Source organism: Panicum virgatum, chromosome 7N, assembly GCF_016808335.1.
Source record: "Panicum virgatum strain AP13 chromosome 7N, P.virgatum_v5, whole genome shotgun sequence".
Classification (NCBI taxonomy): Eukaryota; Viridiplantae; Streptophyta; class Magnoliopsida; order Poales; family Poaceae; genus Panicum; species Panicum virgatum.
This window is the reverse complement of record NC_053151.1, coordinates 47,243,755-47,259,123: the sequence shown is the minus strand read 5'-3', so window position 1 is coordinate 47,259,123 and position 15,369 is coordinate 47,243,755. Positions and strand designations below refer to the sequence as shown.

The 15,369-nt window shown below is 42.5% G+C and overlaps 1 protein-coding gene and 1 pseudogene across 1 annotated transcript; one reads left to right on the top strand and one right to left on the bottom strand.

Moving 5' to 3' along the window:
- Nucleotides 1-4,148: 4,148 nt before the first annotated feature.
- Nucleotides 4,149-11,833, bottom strand: LOC120682280 (annotated as a pseudogene).
- A 57-nt stretch (nt 11,834-11,890) lies between these two features.
- Nucleotides 11,891-14,469, top strand: LOC120682281. Its single transcript, XM_039964102.1, has 10 exons — nt 11,891-12,140; nt 12,224-12,319; nt 12,524-12,598; nt 12,766-12,834; nt 12,998-13,074; nt 13,434-13,522; nt 13,602-13,731; nt 13,870-13,960; nt 14,081-14,146; nt 14,239-14,469. The coding sequence occupies exons 1-10, from the start codon at nt 12,003-12,005 to the stop codon at nt 14,356-14,358; spliced, it is 951 nt and encodes a 316-aa protein (XP_039820036.1). The 5' UTR covers nt 11,891-12,002; the 3' UTR covers nt 14,359-14,469.
- Nucleotides 14,470-15,369: the final 900 nt, after the last annotated feature.

Here is a 15,369-nt window from a genome sequence, read left to right as displayed (position 1 = left end):
CCGCCCTATGCACGGCGACCTGGGCACACCGCCGCCGTCCGCCACACGCAGCCGCCCCCAGTACGACGCCGTGCCCACCCCTGCTCACCCAAGCACGCCAGCCTAGCTGCCGCAGAGCGCGTCGTCAACTCCGCCGTCTTTTCAGCGCCACCGCCCGCGCGTCGCGACGCCGGAGCGCCATTAATGGCCGCCAAGCCCGGCCACCGGCGCCCTCCCCTCGCCACCGCCATTCCACGCCTATAAGTAGGTGCTCCACGCACCCCAGCTCTCCACGAACCCGCACAGCCTCCACGCGCCCCCTCCTCGGCCTTGCAGCATCGCCGCCGCAGCCGCCTCTGCTCGCCGCCGCTTGCCCCCGTCGACCCGCATCTCTGCCCCGCCTCAGCTCGAGTTAGGTAGCGCAATCGGGCCTTCTCCACCCCCTCCCTCTTTTCCCCCTCCTCCCGGCCACCGCCTTCGCCCTGGGCGCCCAAATCGGGCCGCCGCTGGCGCGCCCCCACTCCTCCCCTGTTCTGCGACGAGGGGAGGAGGAAGAAAGGGCGTTTTTGCCCATAACCCCCTCCATTCCTTTCTATTTATTTAAGAGCCCTCCCACCCTTTGTTTTCTTTCAAATAAAACCCTGTCCTTTATGGTAATCACAAACAAAGCCTCCACTATATAAATTTGATTGGAAATAAGACCCTATTCTTTTCCCAAATAACCCAAACTTTTCCAGAAATTCTAAATAAGCCCTTTTATTAATTACAACTAAGTCCCTGGACCCTTGTTTAACCCCTAACCCTTTGTTTAACCTATCATTTCATGCGCCAAACGACCTCGGATTAACCAAAAATTTTACCACACCTCTCTTAACTCCGTTTTGGCCATGCCATACAGAAACCACTCAAAAATAATACTCTGTACTCCATATTTCATGTGTTTCCGATTCGAGCTCAACGATAGACCTTTATTTTCTGAAGTATTGATTGTGTGCTTGTTTGTGTACGCTGTAGACCACGGAGTGAACGAAGGAGAGCCCGTTGTCGAGCAGTGCTGTGAGCAGGAGAACGAGGACCAATTCCACGACCCCGAGCCCGAAGGACGAGACTTCCCCGAAGGCTTTGAAGACGGCAAGTTCAATCCCATCCTTTGATGCATGTTTCTATCCTAGTTTTTATAAATACAACCCAATGGCCTGCTTTATAAAACTGCATATGTTTTTGCTTGCATGAAAACACGGTTGGATAGCCACCCCTTGATTTGTGATGACCATTCCTTGACCACCTAGATTAATGTCTGCTTTTGCTTGGACGTTAATCGATATTAGAATGCTTAGGACTTTACTCATAATGTGATTTATTTGATAAAGAAAATGTGTGCGTGTGGGAAGGGATAAAATGTGGATTTCCAAAAGATGAGTATGGGCGGGATGGACGGCATTTCTGTGTGAATTGCCGATTGGTGTGCTTATGCCTGTGTGGCAGGGCAAAGAAGGGAGATATCCATCTTGGCGTGTCTAAGGACCGAGTTGGTGTGTCATCTCACCTAACTCCACTTTTGTGCAAACCACTCGACCGTTGTATGGGCAACAGCGTAGCATAAACCCCACTAGTTGGTGTGATAGCCGTCAGGAGAGCTGAGAGCAGCGGGTGACTAAGGAGAAGGGATAAGCCCAGAGTGACTTATGCCCGGTTATACCTAAGTGAATGGTCGATGACCCCTTGGTGCATCCCGTGATGGCTAGTCAGGCTTAGCTATGGTGGGTAATGGCTATGTTGGGATCTACACCGACACGACGGTGTTCGAGTTGTGGTATCCTACTTGTGGGTAAAGTTGCACACCTCTGCAGAGTTAAGAATCTATTCGAATAGTCCGTGCCCACGGTATTGGGCGAGTTACGGTGTGGTCACATAACTAGTGTTTCTTTGGGATGGGCTGGTGTGAGTTGTTTTGGAATTGGTTCCGGCAGTTGTGCCGTGTGCTACGACGGACGGGGAGTCCGGTAGCAGTTTTAAAACCTGAACTTTGTGTTACTGCAAAAACTGATTTCTAAAAAGGTTTTTGGTAAAATAAACCCCTGCATAAAATGTTGTTTTTCTGCAAATTAAACCGTAACCTTATCCTTGATTTACCTATGCATATTATTCTGTTATAACCCCCTCCGTGGGTGTGGTTGGACTTGCTGAGTACGTTTGTACTCACCCCATTTTCCTTTTTACAGAAGAAGATCCAGACTTTGTGCCAGACGACGCCGAGTAGGGTTATCGTCCTGCACCCAGCCTTGCCTGTGGACTTGAGTCACCCGCCAGAGTTTCCGCATGGCGCAAGACCTTGATGATTTTCTCTTTGTTTTTAATATCGTCGCGTGTGTGTGGATTGTAATCCTCGCGATAGTGGCATTCCTCTGCTCACTACCGCGTAGGGTTGTACGGTAATGAACCATCTGATGTAATAAATGTGTCATCAGCCTCCTGGGACTGGTGCTTTGTAACACATTTAAGTCTTCTCTTATGAGGGGACGCTTCAATTCCGAATATCTTTCAGACGAGCGTATCGGCAAGCTTTACCGATACTATAGACGACAAAAAGTTATTAAATGCAAGTGCGTAGTAAACGAGCGTATCGGCAGGATCAGCCGATACACTAAACGACAGAACCGGCTTTGAACAGCCGATCGTGTGTGTATGCCAAGATCTAAGCTACGAATGTGTAACTTAGATGATGTGAAGCTAAAAACAGATCTAAACCAGCTCTTGTGATAACAAAAGTGTTACTCCAAAAACTAAAGCCGATCTAGTATGTTTTTAGATATGATAATGGCCAAAAAGCATAGAAAAACCTACGAATCTAGCCGATATCAATAATTGCTGAATAAATCTAGACGAGACAACAGCGATGCGCCCGGAAGTCAAAGCCTAGATAAACTCGATAACTTTTGAATAGATTTGAACGAAGCCACAGCGATGCGCCCGGTAGCTAAAGCTCAAATATACTCGGTAAAACAAAAACTCACTAGCAAATCAAGTCGCTCGAATGTGAGGCGTCCTTGATCAACTTAAAAAAACTCGTCGAAAAAAGAAAAGAAAAGGCGAAGTCGCCGAAAAAGTGCAAAGGAATTGTAAAGTTTGTTGTATTGGATGTGTATTAAGTTTTTCCGGTCCCTTACAACTGATATATATAGCCTAACGCTATAAAGTCCTAGCCGATTACGGCAAACATTACTTGACTAAAAAGAAAAGATTTAAAAAAAAATAAACTACTTAAAATATTACAACCGAATCATCAAGATTTTCGTAGAGTCCGGATCCTTCTCTCCTTTGACTTCATCGGCAACTCTCCATCGGCCGGATACCAGAACGGACAAATAAACATCTTCACGGCATATTCCTCTGGCCCATCGGACAAACTCCATCGGCCGATTCCAACCCTGTGCATCTTTTGGTTTCTTCCAAATTGGCCACCTTCCCTTCACAAAAATCACCTTTCTTAACACGTATCAAAAAACGGTGTCAACACATGCCCCCCAATTTCGGAATAATTTATTTTATTCCGAAATTACTCCAACCAGCATTCAAAGCCATTCCTCGTACCCCCGTGCACATGGCTTGCCCTGTATAACTGGGTAAAACTCTTCTTTGCCCCTGGCCTTTCGCCTTCCATCTGCGTAGGCCCAACGCGCCGATTCACTTTCCGTTTTTTTACCTGCTTAGATAGATCCATAAAAATCACCCTCCAGCTCTACATCGGCAACAAGCCTCCATTAGCTACAGAGCCTCCTCTCTTCTTTCTTCAGCAAAACCCCTAGGTCTTCCTGTAGCAATGGCAGGCTCCAAGCGCCCCGATGAGGGTCCCTCCAATGCCCCGCCAGCGATCCGTCGCTGCGTGGAGTAAGCCCCTCTTTCTCCCGTCTTCGGATTGCCATGCTTTTGTTCATGCGTCGGTTCTTCCGGTGCTACCGACCGAAGAGCTTTCAGGGCGCTGCCCTGAGCCCCGCGAGGGGCGGCTCCCCCTCGACCCCCATCCGCTAACCGGGCGTAGGGGCGGCCCTTCGGGCCTAACTTTGCATATCTTCTCTTTGTCATCACTTGAACCTAAAAGCCTGAGAATGATCATCTTAACAATCATATTAGTCCAAGTGTTGTGTGTGTCATCAATCGTCAAAACAATATATTGAAATATGGCATGAGAGACCATTTTCGTTACAACTCAAAACTTCATTAGTATACCATATGGACATAACAGAAAGGGCCTTTTACAGGGCCTCCTTTTGTTTGAAAAATATGTACATAATAAAGAAGTATCCCAAAATCATTCATAACAAAGAAAAAAATCAGTTTGATCTTCGATTCTAGATTAGATGCTACTGCAAGGAAAAAAAATTCCTTGTCTTCCAGTAGTGATTCCAAAATAACAGTTAAAGAAACATTTAAGGAAGCAGGGATGGAAAACTTGTACCTTCAGCTTTATATGAACATTCTTCTAATGGTTCTAGCGACAGCCCGAGATAAAATACGACTTGCTAAATCTGTTGGCAGAAGAAGCAACTGCTGTTGGGACTCCGGCGGAAGCTTCGATAGAGAAGGACATAAACACATGAGCCATGTGCCATGCGGATTTTGACATATATTAGTCTCACTGAACTTATATCTCCCACTTACCTCAGGAATGATGTAAATAACAGGCAAAAATTCTGGCAGAGATGTTATTTCATACAGCAGAAGAGAAAGTTCATCTGTGCTACCACCTTCTCTATGGCACTGTTATTTCCAGGAATCTACAAAACTTATACACAATGAACAAAACAAACAAAGGCTCAAAGCAAAAGTTATAAATCTTGCAATATGATGTACAAAGTCATTTAACTCATGTCAGTGGGACATGTATTGATAATCCACAACATAATATATGTATGCTTTTGATACATCACATGCATATCTAACCTAAGTTTTTTCCCCTTCCACACAAATGGATAAAGAAAGCAGAAAGCTGAGATCTATTGAAAATTGTACATACCGGAGATGAATTTTCCTTCTGAGAAACCTTAGATAAAAGAAGGAGCAGGCGATATAGATTTCTCAAGTTAGTGACATCCTCGTCATCTAGTGAGGTTAATGGAGATGGACCACCAGCAAATGGCAATCTGGAGGCTGCTGCAGATGTTGCTGAGCTTAATGTAGCTACACCAAGTGCATCTATTCCCTGCAAACACTAAATTCTTGAGAACGCAAGCCAGAAAATAATCTTACTAAAACAGGTATGCAAGCTCACTTTAAGCAAACATGAATAATGCTAGAAGATATCTTCCAAGCCAATCGAAATTTATTGAAAACCAATAAAGATGAACGACAAGGAACGCCCGTCACCATTTAAGAAATTTCCCTAACAAATTTACTGATTTCAAAACATACTATATATATTATCTGATACCTTCCTTGTCAGCATGTGTAGAATGTAGAATGGAACCTAAGCTGTTGGAATGACTTATTACTTTTGCGATAAAAATGAATTCAAATATAAAAAAGAAACTCAAAAATGAATTAACCTTTTGCGACCTGTTTGTTCAAATGCTTAGGTGTAAAATATTTAGAATACAGAATCTTAAGATGCCTTGGATTTTCCAAATATTAGGATGATCATGCTAACTCAATATTTAATTGTGCCTTTTACAGGGTACTACCTTAGCAATCTCCTGAAGAAGTAAATCCTTCACAAAGGCACCCTGCAAAGGAAGCACAGAACATCAAATATTTATTTATCAGGTTCAATCTTATTTGTTGTGGTGAAGAGTTAGTTCGGTGTCGAAGAGTTATTTTCCTGGTTTGGTCCTACCTGGTCCGTGAGCGTGAATGACAAGACTTGCTTAATTGCATATCTCGCACTATCAACATCTTCTTGTTGATTTCTGACCAATGATTGCTATGTTCTGGCACGAAGTGACTGTAAAAAGAACCATGCAATGGGAATATGCTCAGAAGTAGATACCACATACAAAGGCAGATAGTTTCATAGTGTAATTCAGCTTTAGGCATTTTGTTTAATGACAAGACCCAAATGAATATGTGAATCATTATTACAAATTAGTTGTAATAGGCTACCTTCTTCCTCATGTTAGAAAGGAAAATTCTCACCATGTTTCAACAGTTAAATTTTTTATTCACATCACAAGTATCGTATTAGACATAACAAAACTTCATTGGTTGGGATGGGAAGCATCTAAGACATAGAACGGAAGAAACCAACCTCGGATAACAAAGACTCGAGACGATCAATTTGGAAAGTGCCATCCTGTAACATATTTTAGTTGGCGAAAGATAAGGTAGTCAAAACTTACAAAATTTACAGAGAAAATCATGGGCATAACATAGGCAGAAAACTTGAAAAATACTGTAATTCAGAGTAAAGTCTCATTATTGGTCTTGTAAACTTGTAAGTGTGATCGAAACCTCAATAGTTAATATGATATAAAAATATCTGAAGATACAAATGCAAATTCAACCTTATAAAGAAGAGCCTGCAAAGTTGATCGGAGCTTGGGTGAATTGTCAGTGAGAACTTTTCTTGCAATCCATGGGTCTGAACTGCCCAGCACTTTATAGTTTGGATTAAAGCTGATAGCAATACCTTCCAAGACAGCAAGGCTGAAAAATCACACGGCAAACCTCTTTTACGACAAACACAAAGATCAGACACATCAGAAATATTCAAGAGCATCTGCCTGTAGGCAAGCTCTGTTAGTGAAGCACTTGGCTCAAATATTGTGGACGAACTCATTACCTTCGAATTACAAGGGAAAAGTAAGAAGGTATCTGGAACTTGAATTTATACCTGAAACAACGCAGCTCTAGTTAATAGCACAAACTTATAGTGTATCCATTGAAGAAATGGTTCTCTGTAAACTAGATTAGTACATTGTTCTTCCAAGATTTCCTGACAAATCTCCAAAGCTTATATTCTGAACTCCTCTGTTAACAGCATTCTCAAATACACCTGAGACGGATGCAAAAGATTAGACCACTGAGTGGTCGCCAATTGGACAAGTATTATGACATCATGATTTCTTCTGATCTAAAGATTTGAGATCAGTACAAAGCTATCTAGATCAACTAATTCTGAGTTATATTTAAACATATACAATATTCATCTGGAACTGGGTTACCTGTCAATGCCTTCGTAACTTCACCCTTCTGGGCAGTTGGAGGAAGCAAACTGCAAGACATGTAAAGGTAAGTTGTATTTAATGGCCTACAGTGATACCCGAGAGGGAAAAGTTATTAGTATAAATGACTAGCTATCAATGTGCCTGAACCTTGAACTTATTTCTTTCGGGTTTCATCTCTAGCCTACCCCAACTTGCTTGGGAAAAAAGGCTATGTTGTTGTTGTTGTATAAATGAATTCCATTTCACAAGCATAACATATCACATACTGATACTGATAACTGACAATCAACCTGATGTCTGAAACCTATGGAAGTTAACACAAACTGACTTGTTTCATTTCAGAGTAATTTTCTTACCCAAGAGTGACAAAATCTTTTGCTAAAGCATCAAAATCACGGTTAACAAGGTGAAGACAGGCTTCAATAAATCCATCACGAAGTTCTTGCCGGAATTCTCCCATCATCCCAAAATCTATTAACAATTAACAAATAATGTGTCATATTTAGTTGAAACAGTGTGAGCTTCGTTCAATGGGTGGTAAAGAGTCAAACTTGGAGCCAAAGTCACCCACAGGGCTATACACATCAATCTATAGTGCAGAGATAGTTTTTTTTCTAGAACACGGAGGAGAGATGTGTATCTTTGTATTAAGAGAGATAGTAAAATACAAGTATTACCTAAGTAGGCTAATTTCCCATCAACCGTACGCAAAAGATTTCCGGGGTGTGGATTTGCATGATAAAATCCATATTCTAATAGCTGGGAAAGTGAACAATATACTCCAACCTGTAAAGTAAAATATGCCAGCATAATATCTGATCAATTTTACTTAGTGAAGCCCAACTTTTACGTGGTTTAATTGATCTTTGGCAGGTCCTTTACCTCAACCAAATATTGATCTCTGACTTCTGACAACTTTTCACCCTGCAAGACCACAGAGAGCAAGTAGAATTACATACTGCAATTTTTGCATGCATGTTTGGTTGCCAACAGTCGAATAAGATCAGAGGCTGTTTACCTCTATCCATTCCATGACAAGGACTCGCCTTCGAGTCTGTTCCATATACATTTCAGGGACTGAGACATCTCTAAATTTCCCAAACAACTCTCTGTCACAGAATCAAAAAGATGTTTCAGGAAACCGTTCCATGATGAGATAATCTCAAATAATCAATTTCCGTAGTAAATGTTACAAAAAAGGTAACGGAGAGATAATTTACTGAAAAAGCACAAATATTATATAAGAAAAGTAGTTCTCAATCAAATCTAATGGTATCAATCTAAATAGTTTTGCATATGTTTGTAGCGAAAAAAATGACGGATGTTTGACCATTCAGGTTCTAAATTATCATATATTTCTCAATGAAGATGTGTTTTCATAGACAATAAGTTGAACTGGACTTTGTCTAGTGGATGAAGAATTCAACCTGAACTTAAGTCCATTTCTTGGTTCTTCTCTATAATCCATCTCCTGCATCAAATGTGATTTACCTGTATTCAATGTGAATCTCTAAGAATATGCAGCTAAAATTTTAATCAGATGTCTGACAGAGCCTAACAGCTCTAACTAGAAAACTGCTAGTCACTGGAGCACAGTCTTGCCAGAATAATAACATACATCTATTCTTCATCAGGCTCTAGAGCTTATCAGAGAAGCTGTGGACTCCCATGATAAAGAGAATGCATGTAATTATTTTAAACCACTGTCACATTGGAAATGATTGATATTTACATTCTTCCTTGGATATATATCTATAATACATGTGTCAATAATTTCATACACAAACTTCAAATTACTTGAGCTGAGTGAACTTTGAATAAAATGGTAGCACAAAAAATAGTAAAATACTGCAGATAAAATTTAAATGTTCATAGCCAAGATTTTGGATGTTGACTGCCCATAATTTGTTTTCGTAGCAGACTGATATTGTCCACATACCCCCCGAATGAAACCATTCTTGAGAAATAGGCATACTATTTTGTGCCTCTAGTTAATGCCTTAATGGTTACTTTTCATCTATGTTACACGGATACTGGTATGGGTATCGGATACGATACGTATCGGATACGCGGATACGCACTTTCCCAAAAAACACTGATACGGGGATACGGCTAGGATAATTAATAATTATATATAAATATCACATAGATATTCAGCAAGTGAGATTTTACTCTTGAGTAACTTCTCCTATACTCAGATGTGCAATACTTGCCTGTCCATATAATATTACCTCTATAACTAGCATTCTCTAAAAGCAAAACTGATTCCACAAGGGGTTCTTCAGTTGCTGCTCATCTAGTTCTACAGTTCTATTGCAGCAAGTTCATCATTTTGTATCATCTCTTACTACCAAAACAACATTTGGGTGGGCTGATTACTGCTTTGGGCTGTATCCCATCTGGCCCAAAAGTATCGGATACGCGTATCCAAGCAAATACGTATTTGTTTTTTCAGGATACGGCTAGAAACGTATCCGAGGCATATCCGGGGCGTATCCGTATCCGATACATATCGGATACGGATATGCCACCTCCTAGGAGTATCCGCGTAACAGAGCTTTTCATACTTCTGTGAGATGCTATATCATGCCAGTATGCCACTGGCAAATTGTGAATTTTACTGACTAGCATTTGACATAAGCCAAAGTAAAACAAAACGGCGTATGTAGATTCACATGGGAATGACATGTCGGATCATAATATATGGAAAAGTTACCCGAAATAGGCTTGATGCCCACTCGTCAAGCACAGCCTACACATTAGAGAAGCAAATACATCTGATTAAAAATCAATAAATAGAACGGATACAACATAAATGATACATAATAATATAGTTGAAATTTTTAAAAGGGAATTTCCCTTATTGTTGGGTTATTTTTCTATCTTTCGATCTTTGAAAGAATAAAAAATTCTTCAGTTGATTACATGGAGAAATAACAGTACACAGACATACCGGGAGGTCTGTGTTCAACTTGGCAGCCTTCTTTGCAAGACTAGCAAGGAACCTCAAGATATATATGTCCAATGAAATTGCTGCTTGAACACCAGGTCTTTGTACTTTGACAGCAACAACCTTCCCATTGGAGCGAAGTTTCGCCTGGTAAACCTACAGATGTAAGAAAAATGGAATGCCAACATTAAGAAGTGTGAAGTCAATATTTGAGTTTATGATGCAAGTACATGGTTCCATCTTATTGAGTTTATGAGTTGCTGTTATGGACTGGGCCCTTTTATTTTAATTTCAAGTCCATAAGTTACCTATTTGTAGTTCCTTTAAGGAAACACGTGATTGAAACTTCATACATGTTTAGGTTTCCATCCTACAGTACTTCAGTTGCTCCTAAATTTGAAGTGAATGTAGTTATTTCTTTTTTGTTCCTTCAGGGAAACATCCAGTAACGAATATTAACACACAAAATTGCAAACTGCAGTTGAGTTGCATATCAGTTTTGGGCGTTTAAAGTTCAAACAGCAGCAATGAAGATTTGGTCAGATAACTCAACTATCATAATGAACCTGACCAGATGCAATTGTGCTCTGCTTTAGTTAGAAACACAAAATTCTGCTAAGAGCCGTCAATTGGTCCATAAAGACATTTAAAAAAAAATGGTAAACTGATCGGACCTGCCCAAGAGATGCAGCAGCAACAGGCTCAGGTGATATCTCAGAGAAAATCATATCCAGTGGCAGCCCAAGCTCTTTTTCTATAATGTTAAAAGCAGCCTCGGTTGAAAATGGTGCTATCCGGTCCTGAAGTAGCAAGAGCTCATCAAGGTATGCAGGTGGAATAATATCCTGCAGGAAATGAAACAAGCAATTATCACATATAAAGTTAAAGTTAAGGCACTCCAAGCATGCGATTGAATAGGTCAAGTGAAAATGAAGCAACTAGTGAAATTCACCGGCCGTGAAGAAACTGCTTGTGCGATCTTCACAAATGCCTGCGATTAAAAGAGCAGCATCATATACAAGTTAATGATCATCACATAAGGGACGCACACATGAATAAGCAGGCATTGGGAAATGAAACAGACAGGGCCAAGTTCCAGTAATATCCTCCTGAGCTGAGCCGCCCGAAGCTGCAAGACAAAACAACACCAAATCATCGGTGAACCAAAGCACGGCCTGGAATTTGATCAAACAGTAGGCATGCGCAGTTCCAATCAAAAGCAAGCGTAGCGTGAGGGCGGACCTCGAACATGTCGTCGGCGCGCTAGTTGAAGCGGTCGAGGTAGCGCAGCGCGAACCACCAGCCGAAGGAGGTGCCGATCTGCAGCGAGCGACGGAGTACGAGGAGCGGGCGGCGGCGGTACACGGCAGCGATGCCAGGGAGGTCGTATGCGCTGGGGAGCTCCGACTCGGTGGCCGCGCCCTCCTCGAACAGGTACCCGGAGCACCTGGTGAAGGCATCCTCATCGGCGTTGACGGCGATGGAACCGGACGCCGCGGCGAGAGGAGGCGGCACCAGTCGCCGGCGAGGCCGAGGCCGAGGTGGCGGTGGCCTCTCTCGCAGAGCGGGCGCAGGGACTGCGCGGGGCTGGAGTAGAAGCATCTGGACTCCTCGAGACGCGGAGGATTTGAATTGTGAATGGAGATTTCAGAAGAGGAGATGGACAGAGGAAGACGAAACTGGAGTGGGGTTGGGGATTAGGCGCCAAAGGGAGTGGTGTTTACAAAGCCTGGAGGCTGGATTTATTGTGGCGCAGCATTTCCGGTGAAATTAAAAAGACCATCCCCGAACGCGCGGCTTCGATCTTCTAGACTGCGGCACAATTTTACGCCTCAGAAGATCACGCGACTCTGAACTGTGTTATCCCCTACCGTTGGCGGTCGGCCGCAGCAGAGCCGCGCGGGGAGGGAGCCATGGCGATCGTGGCCGTGCTCGTCGCTCCCACCACCGCGAGCTCCTCCGCTCCACGCCGCTGCTGGCGCGCCGCGGCAGCCTCGTCTTCGGCGGCCTCCGGGGTGGACCTCAAGGCGCTGCAGGCCGCCATCGACAAGGTGAGCGGCGGTTGCATCGACTCCGGACTCCTGGAGCAATTTCAATTTGATGAGGTGACGCATTGAGTCGGATAGTGTTGCAGAAGAGCAGCGATGACGTCAAGCATGCGCTGGACCAGCTGAGAGAGCTCGGTTGGGCCAAGCGGTGGAGCTCGCAGCCGTACGTGTCGCGTCGCACGGTCAGTGCAGTGCCCTCCTCTGAAGCATCAATGATAAAACACTTCATTGCAGGAGGCATGACTCTGCCATGCATTTCCCGGTGCAATTCTTCAAGCATCATGTAGCCTTGATCGTTACCTTTTTTCCCCCATAATTGATCGTTGTGTCTGCATGGGGGCGTCTGATTGTTTGCAACTGATGAGCCTGCGTTCTGAACTGAACAGACATCTCTGCGGGAACTGACTACCCTTGGAATCAAGAATGCCGAGAATTTGGCAATTCCAAGTGTTAGAAATGATGTAAGTGCCGTTCCAACCATTCAAAATTGACATGTTGTTCTCTTGTTAGCTGAGGCAAAGCGTGATGGTTTACTGAATTTTTTGGAACAACTGCAGCATCATCCAGAGATAAGTATCCTGTGCTTTTCAGAATGTGATCTTGCATTCTCTTTGGTTTAATCATGCAGGCAGCATTTTTGTTTACGGTTGTCGGTACCACTGGATTCTTAGCAGTCCTTGCAGGCCAGCTCCCTGGGGTATTACTATTTTCCATCCATGACACCTGCTATATGTACTTTCAAATAATATGAGCAATTGAGCATAGAGGACTTCAAGTCATGGAGTACCTGCAAAATTGATTGTGATTGTCCAAATGAAAAGGAAGCAAATATTTAAATCTTCTAAAATTATCAGTGACAGGATTGGGGCTTCTTTGTTCCCTATTTGATCGGAAGCATTTCATTGATCGTATTGGCTGTCGGTAGCGTTGCTCCGGGGTATGTGTTTATTTACCTCTGCAAGTTTGGAAGAGTAATTCAAATGCACGATCTTTTGTACTCCCTATGATCTTACATGGATATACCTGTCTATAAAAAGACATCAGCTCTTGGAGTAAAGTTTGCTTAGACTGAAAAGAGCCAAAAGTATCATCCTCAAATAACTTTAACATCTCAAGAAAAAACCAAATTTCGTTTAATTCAATGCATTGACCATTCAAGGTACTGCTAACATGAAAAAACTGGAATCCTATGTAAAATGGTGCACATTTGTTGGGACAGAGTAATTTCTATATTCCATGTAAAAATGTTGCAGATTAATTATGGACTCATGATAATAATGCATACTATCATTGTAGTCTTCTGCAAGCAGCAATTGGAGCGTTTTCTGCAGTCTTTCCTGACTACCAGGAGAGAATTGCTAGGCATGAGGCTGCTCACTTCTTGGGTATGTGATTCTCTCATCCCAGCAAGATTATATCTGCAGTAGGAATTCACTGAATGGCAAGCTTGTCCTGAAACTTCAGTCGCCTATTTGATTGGCCTCCCTATCCGGGGATATTCTTTGGATATTGGAAAGGAGCATGTTAATTTGATAGATGAACAGTTACAGAAGCTAATATACAGTGGGCAGCTCGATGGAAAGGAACTAGACAGGTAGGACTTCTCTAGATCTGTTTATTAATGACGCTAACAATGTAAATTTGATCACTGCACTGCACTGCACACCTACACAAATATCACTAGGATCAAATAAAAATGAACAAGCAGCTGACACCTATAAAATTTCCTCAGGTTGGCTGTAGTTTCCATGGCAGGACTGGCTGCTGAAGGTCTAGAATATGAAAAAGTTCTAGGTCAATCAGCAGACCTTTTAACCCTCCAGGTGCTTTACGAACTTATCCTGTCCTCTTCCTCTCCAGTTGTATGTTCTATATTGTCATATTTTCTTGGCGATATCTTCAAAAAACTGCATCTGAAGAAGTTCCTGTTTCTTTGCTTCTAGAGGTTCATAAACAGAACTAAGCTGCAACTAAGCAAAGATCAGCAGCAAAACCTTACCAGATGGGCAGTGAGTTATCCTTTCATATCTCTTGAACTATCAGAAGCACAGAACCATGCCATAACTTACATGTCGATTGATGCCCTTCTTTTGCATTGCAGGTCCTGTTTGCCGCATCACTTCTGAAGAACAACAAAGCAGCCCATGAAGCGCTCATGTCGGCGATGTCCCAGAAGGCTAGCGTGTTGGGGTGCATTGAAGCAATAGAGAATGCCTCCTGATTCCTATGTAACCTGAGTGTCCTAACATGATTGGGTTCAGAGATGTTGAAGAAAACATGAAAGATGTTAAATTCAAGCTCTAACAGGAAAATGTCTTGTCTTCCCATTGCACCATCGTCTAAATTTCTGAAACACCACATATGTTTACCGACAAGTACATAAGGGTATTGCTGAACATTGTCTTCTGAACAGGAGCTAAATCTTATATGCCCTTTTTATTATTAAAGGAAAACACAGTGTTTTACATCACCAGCATGACAGCAAACGCATGAGCTCAGTTATCTCATCATGCGACAAACAAGCAAGGAACATGAACGAAACTAAAGCAGCACGTAGAGTAATACTCCAAGCAGAGCCTCTGAACATTTTGGCGTTTATTATCAGTATCAACATTCTCCACCAAGAGTAGGCTCTGAAGATATGATTCCAAGATGAGATGAAGGAAACTGTTGTCACTGGTTTCACTCCAAGAGTCCAAGTAACAGCCTCAGAACGTGGGCGTTCGAATTTCACCTTGTTTGTATTTTCGGGGCAGCACGGCAGGTCATTTGTCAACACAGCGCATGGTCATGTTTGGTGGCTTGAATGATTGGTTGGCAACTGTAACTGTGATGCAGACGGAGCAAATTATCAGCTTCTTGTTGCAACAAGACCCCGCCGCTACCAGCCATTGGTTCTGGAAGAGCTAAAAAGGGATTTTTCAGTAGCTGGATGAATGGTCGTGCATGATTCTAGCCATATATGTGCACTCAATCTAGTTGCCTTTCAAGTTCATGTACTAGTGCAACTGTGCAACAGTTTTATGATTCGTTATGATTTTTGCTCTGCTATGTAACTGTACGCAGTACGCTGTATGAACTCTATTATCTGAAACTACAATTTCGTTCGCTGTTTTCATTTTTATTTAGATTAAGGAAAGAGTCCCGGCCTTGATCATTCGCTCACAAGCGAACGACTACAGCCAAAAGAGTTACAAGAGTTCTTAGAGTCTAGACCTCAAATGAGAAATTT

Coding starts and splice junctions, on each gene's coding strand:
- LOC120682281 (XM_039964102.1), top strand. CDS start 12,003: ATGGCGATCGTGGCCGTGCTCGTCGCTCCCACCACCGCGAGCTCCTCC. Junction 12,320..12,523: donor CGTACGTGTCGCGTCGCACG/GTCAGTGCAGTG, acceptor TGAACTGAACAG/ACATCTCTGCGGGAACTGAC. Junction 13,523..13,601: donor TGAGGCTGCTCACTTCTTGG/GTATGTGATTCT, acceptor CTGAAACTTCAG/TCGCCTATTTGATTGGCCTC.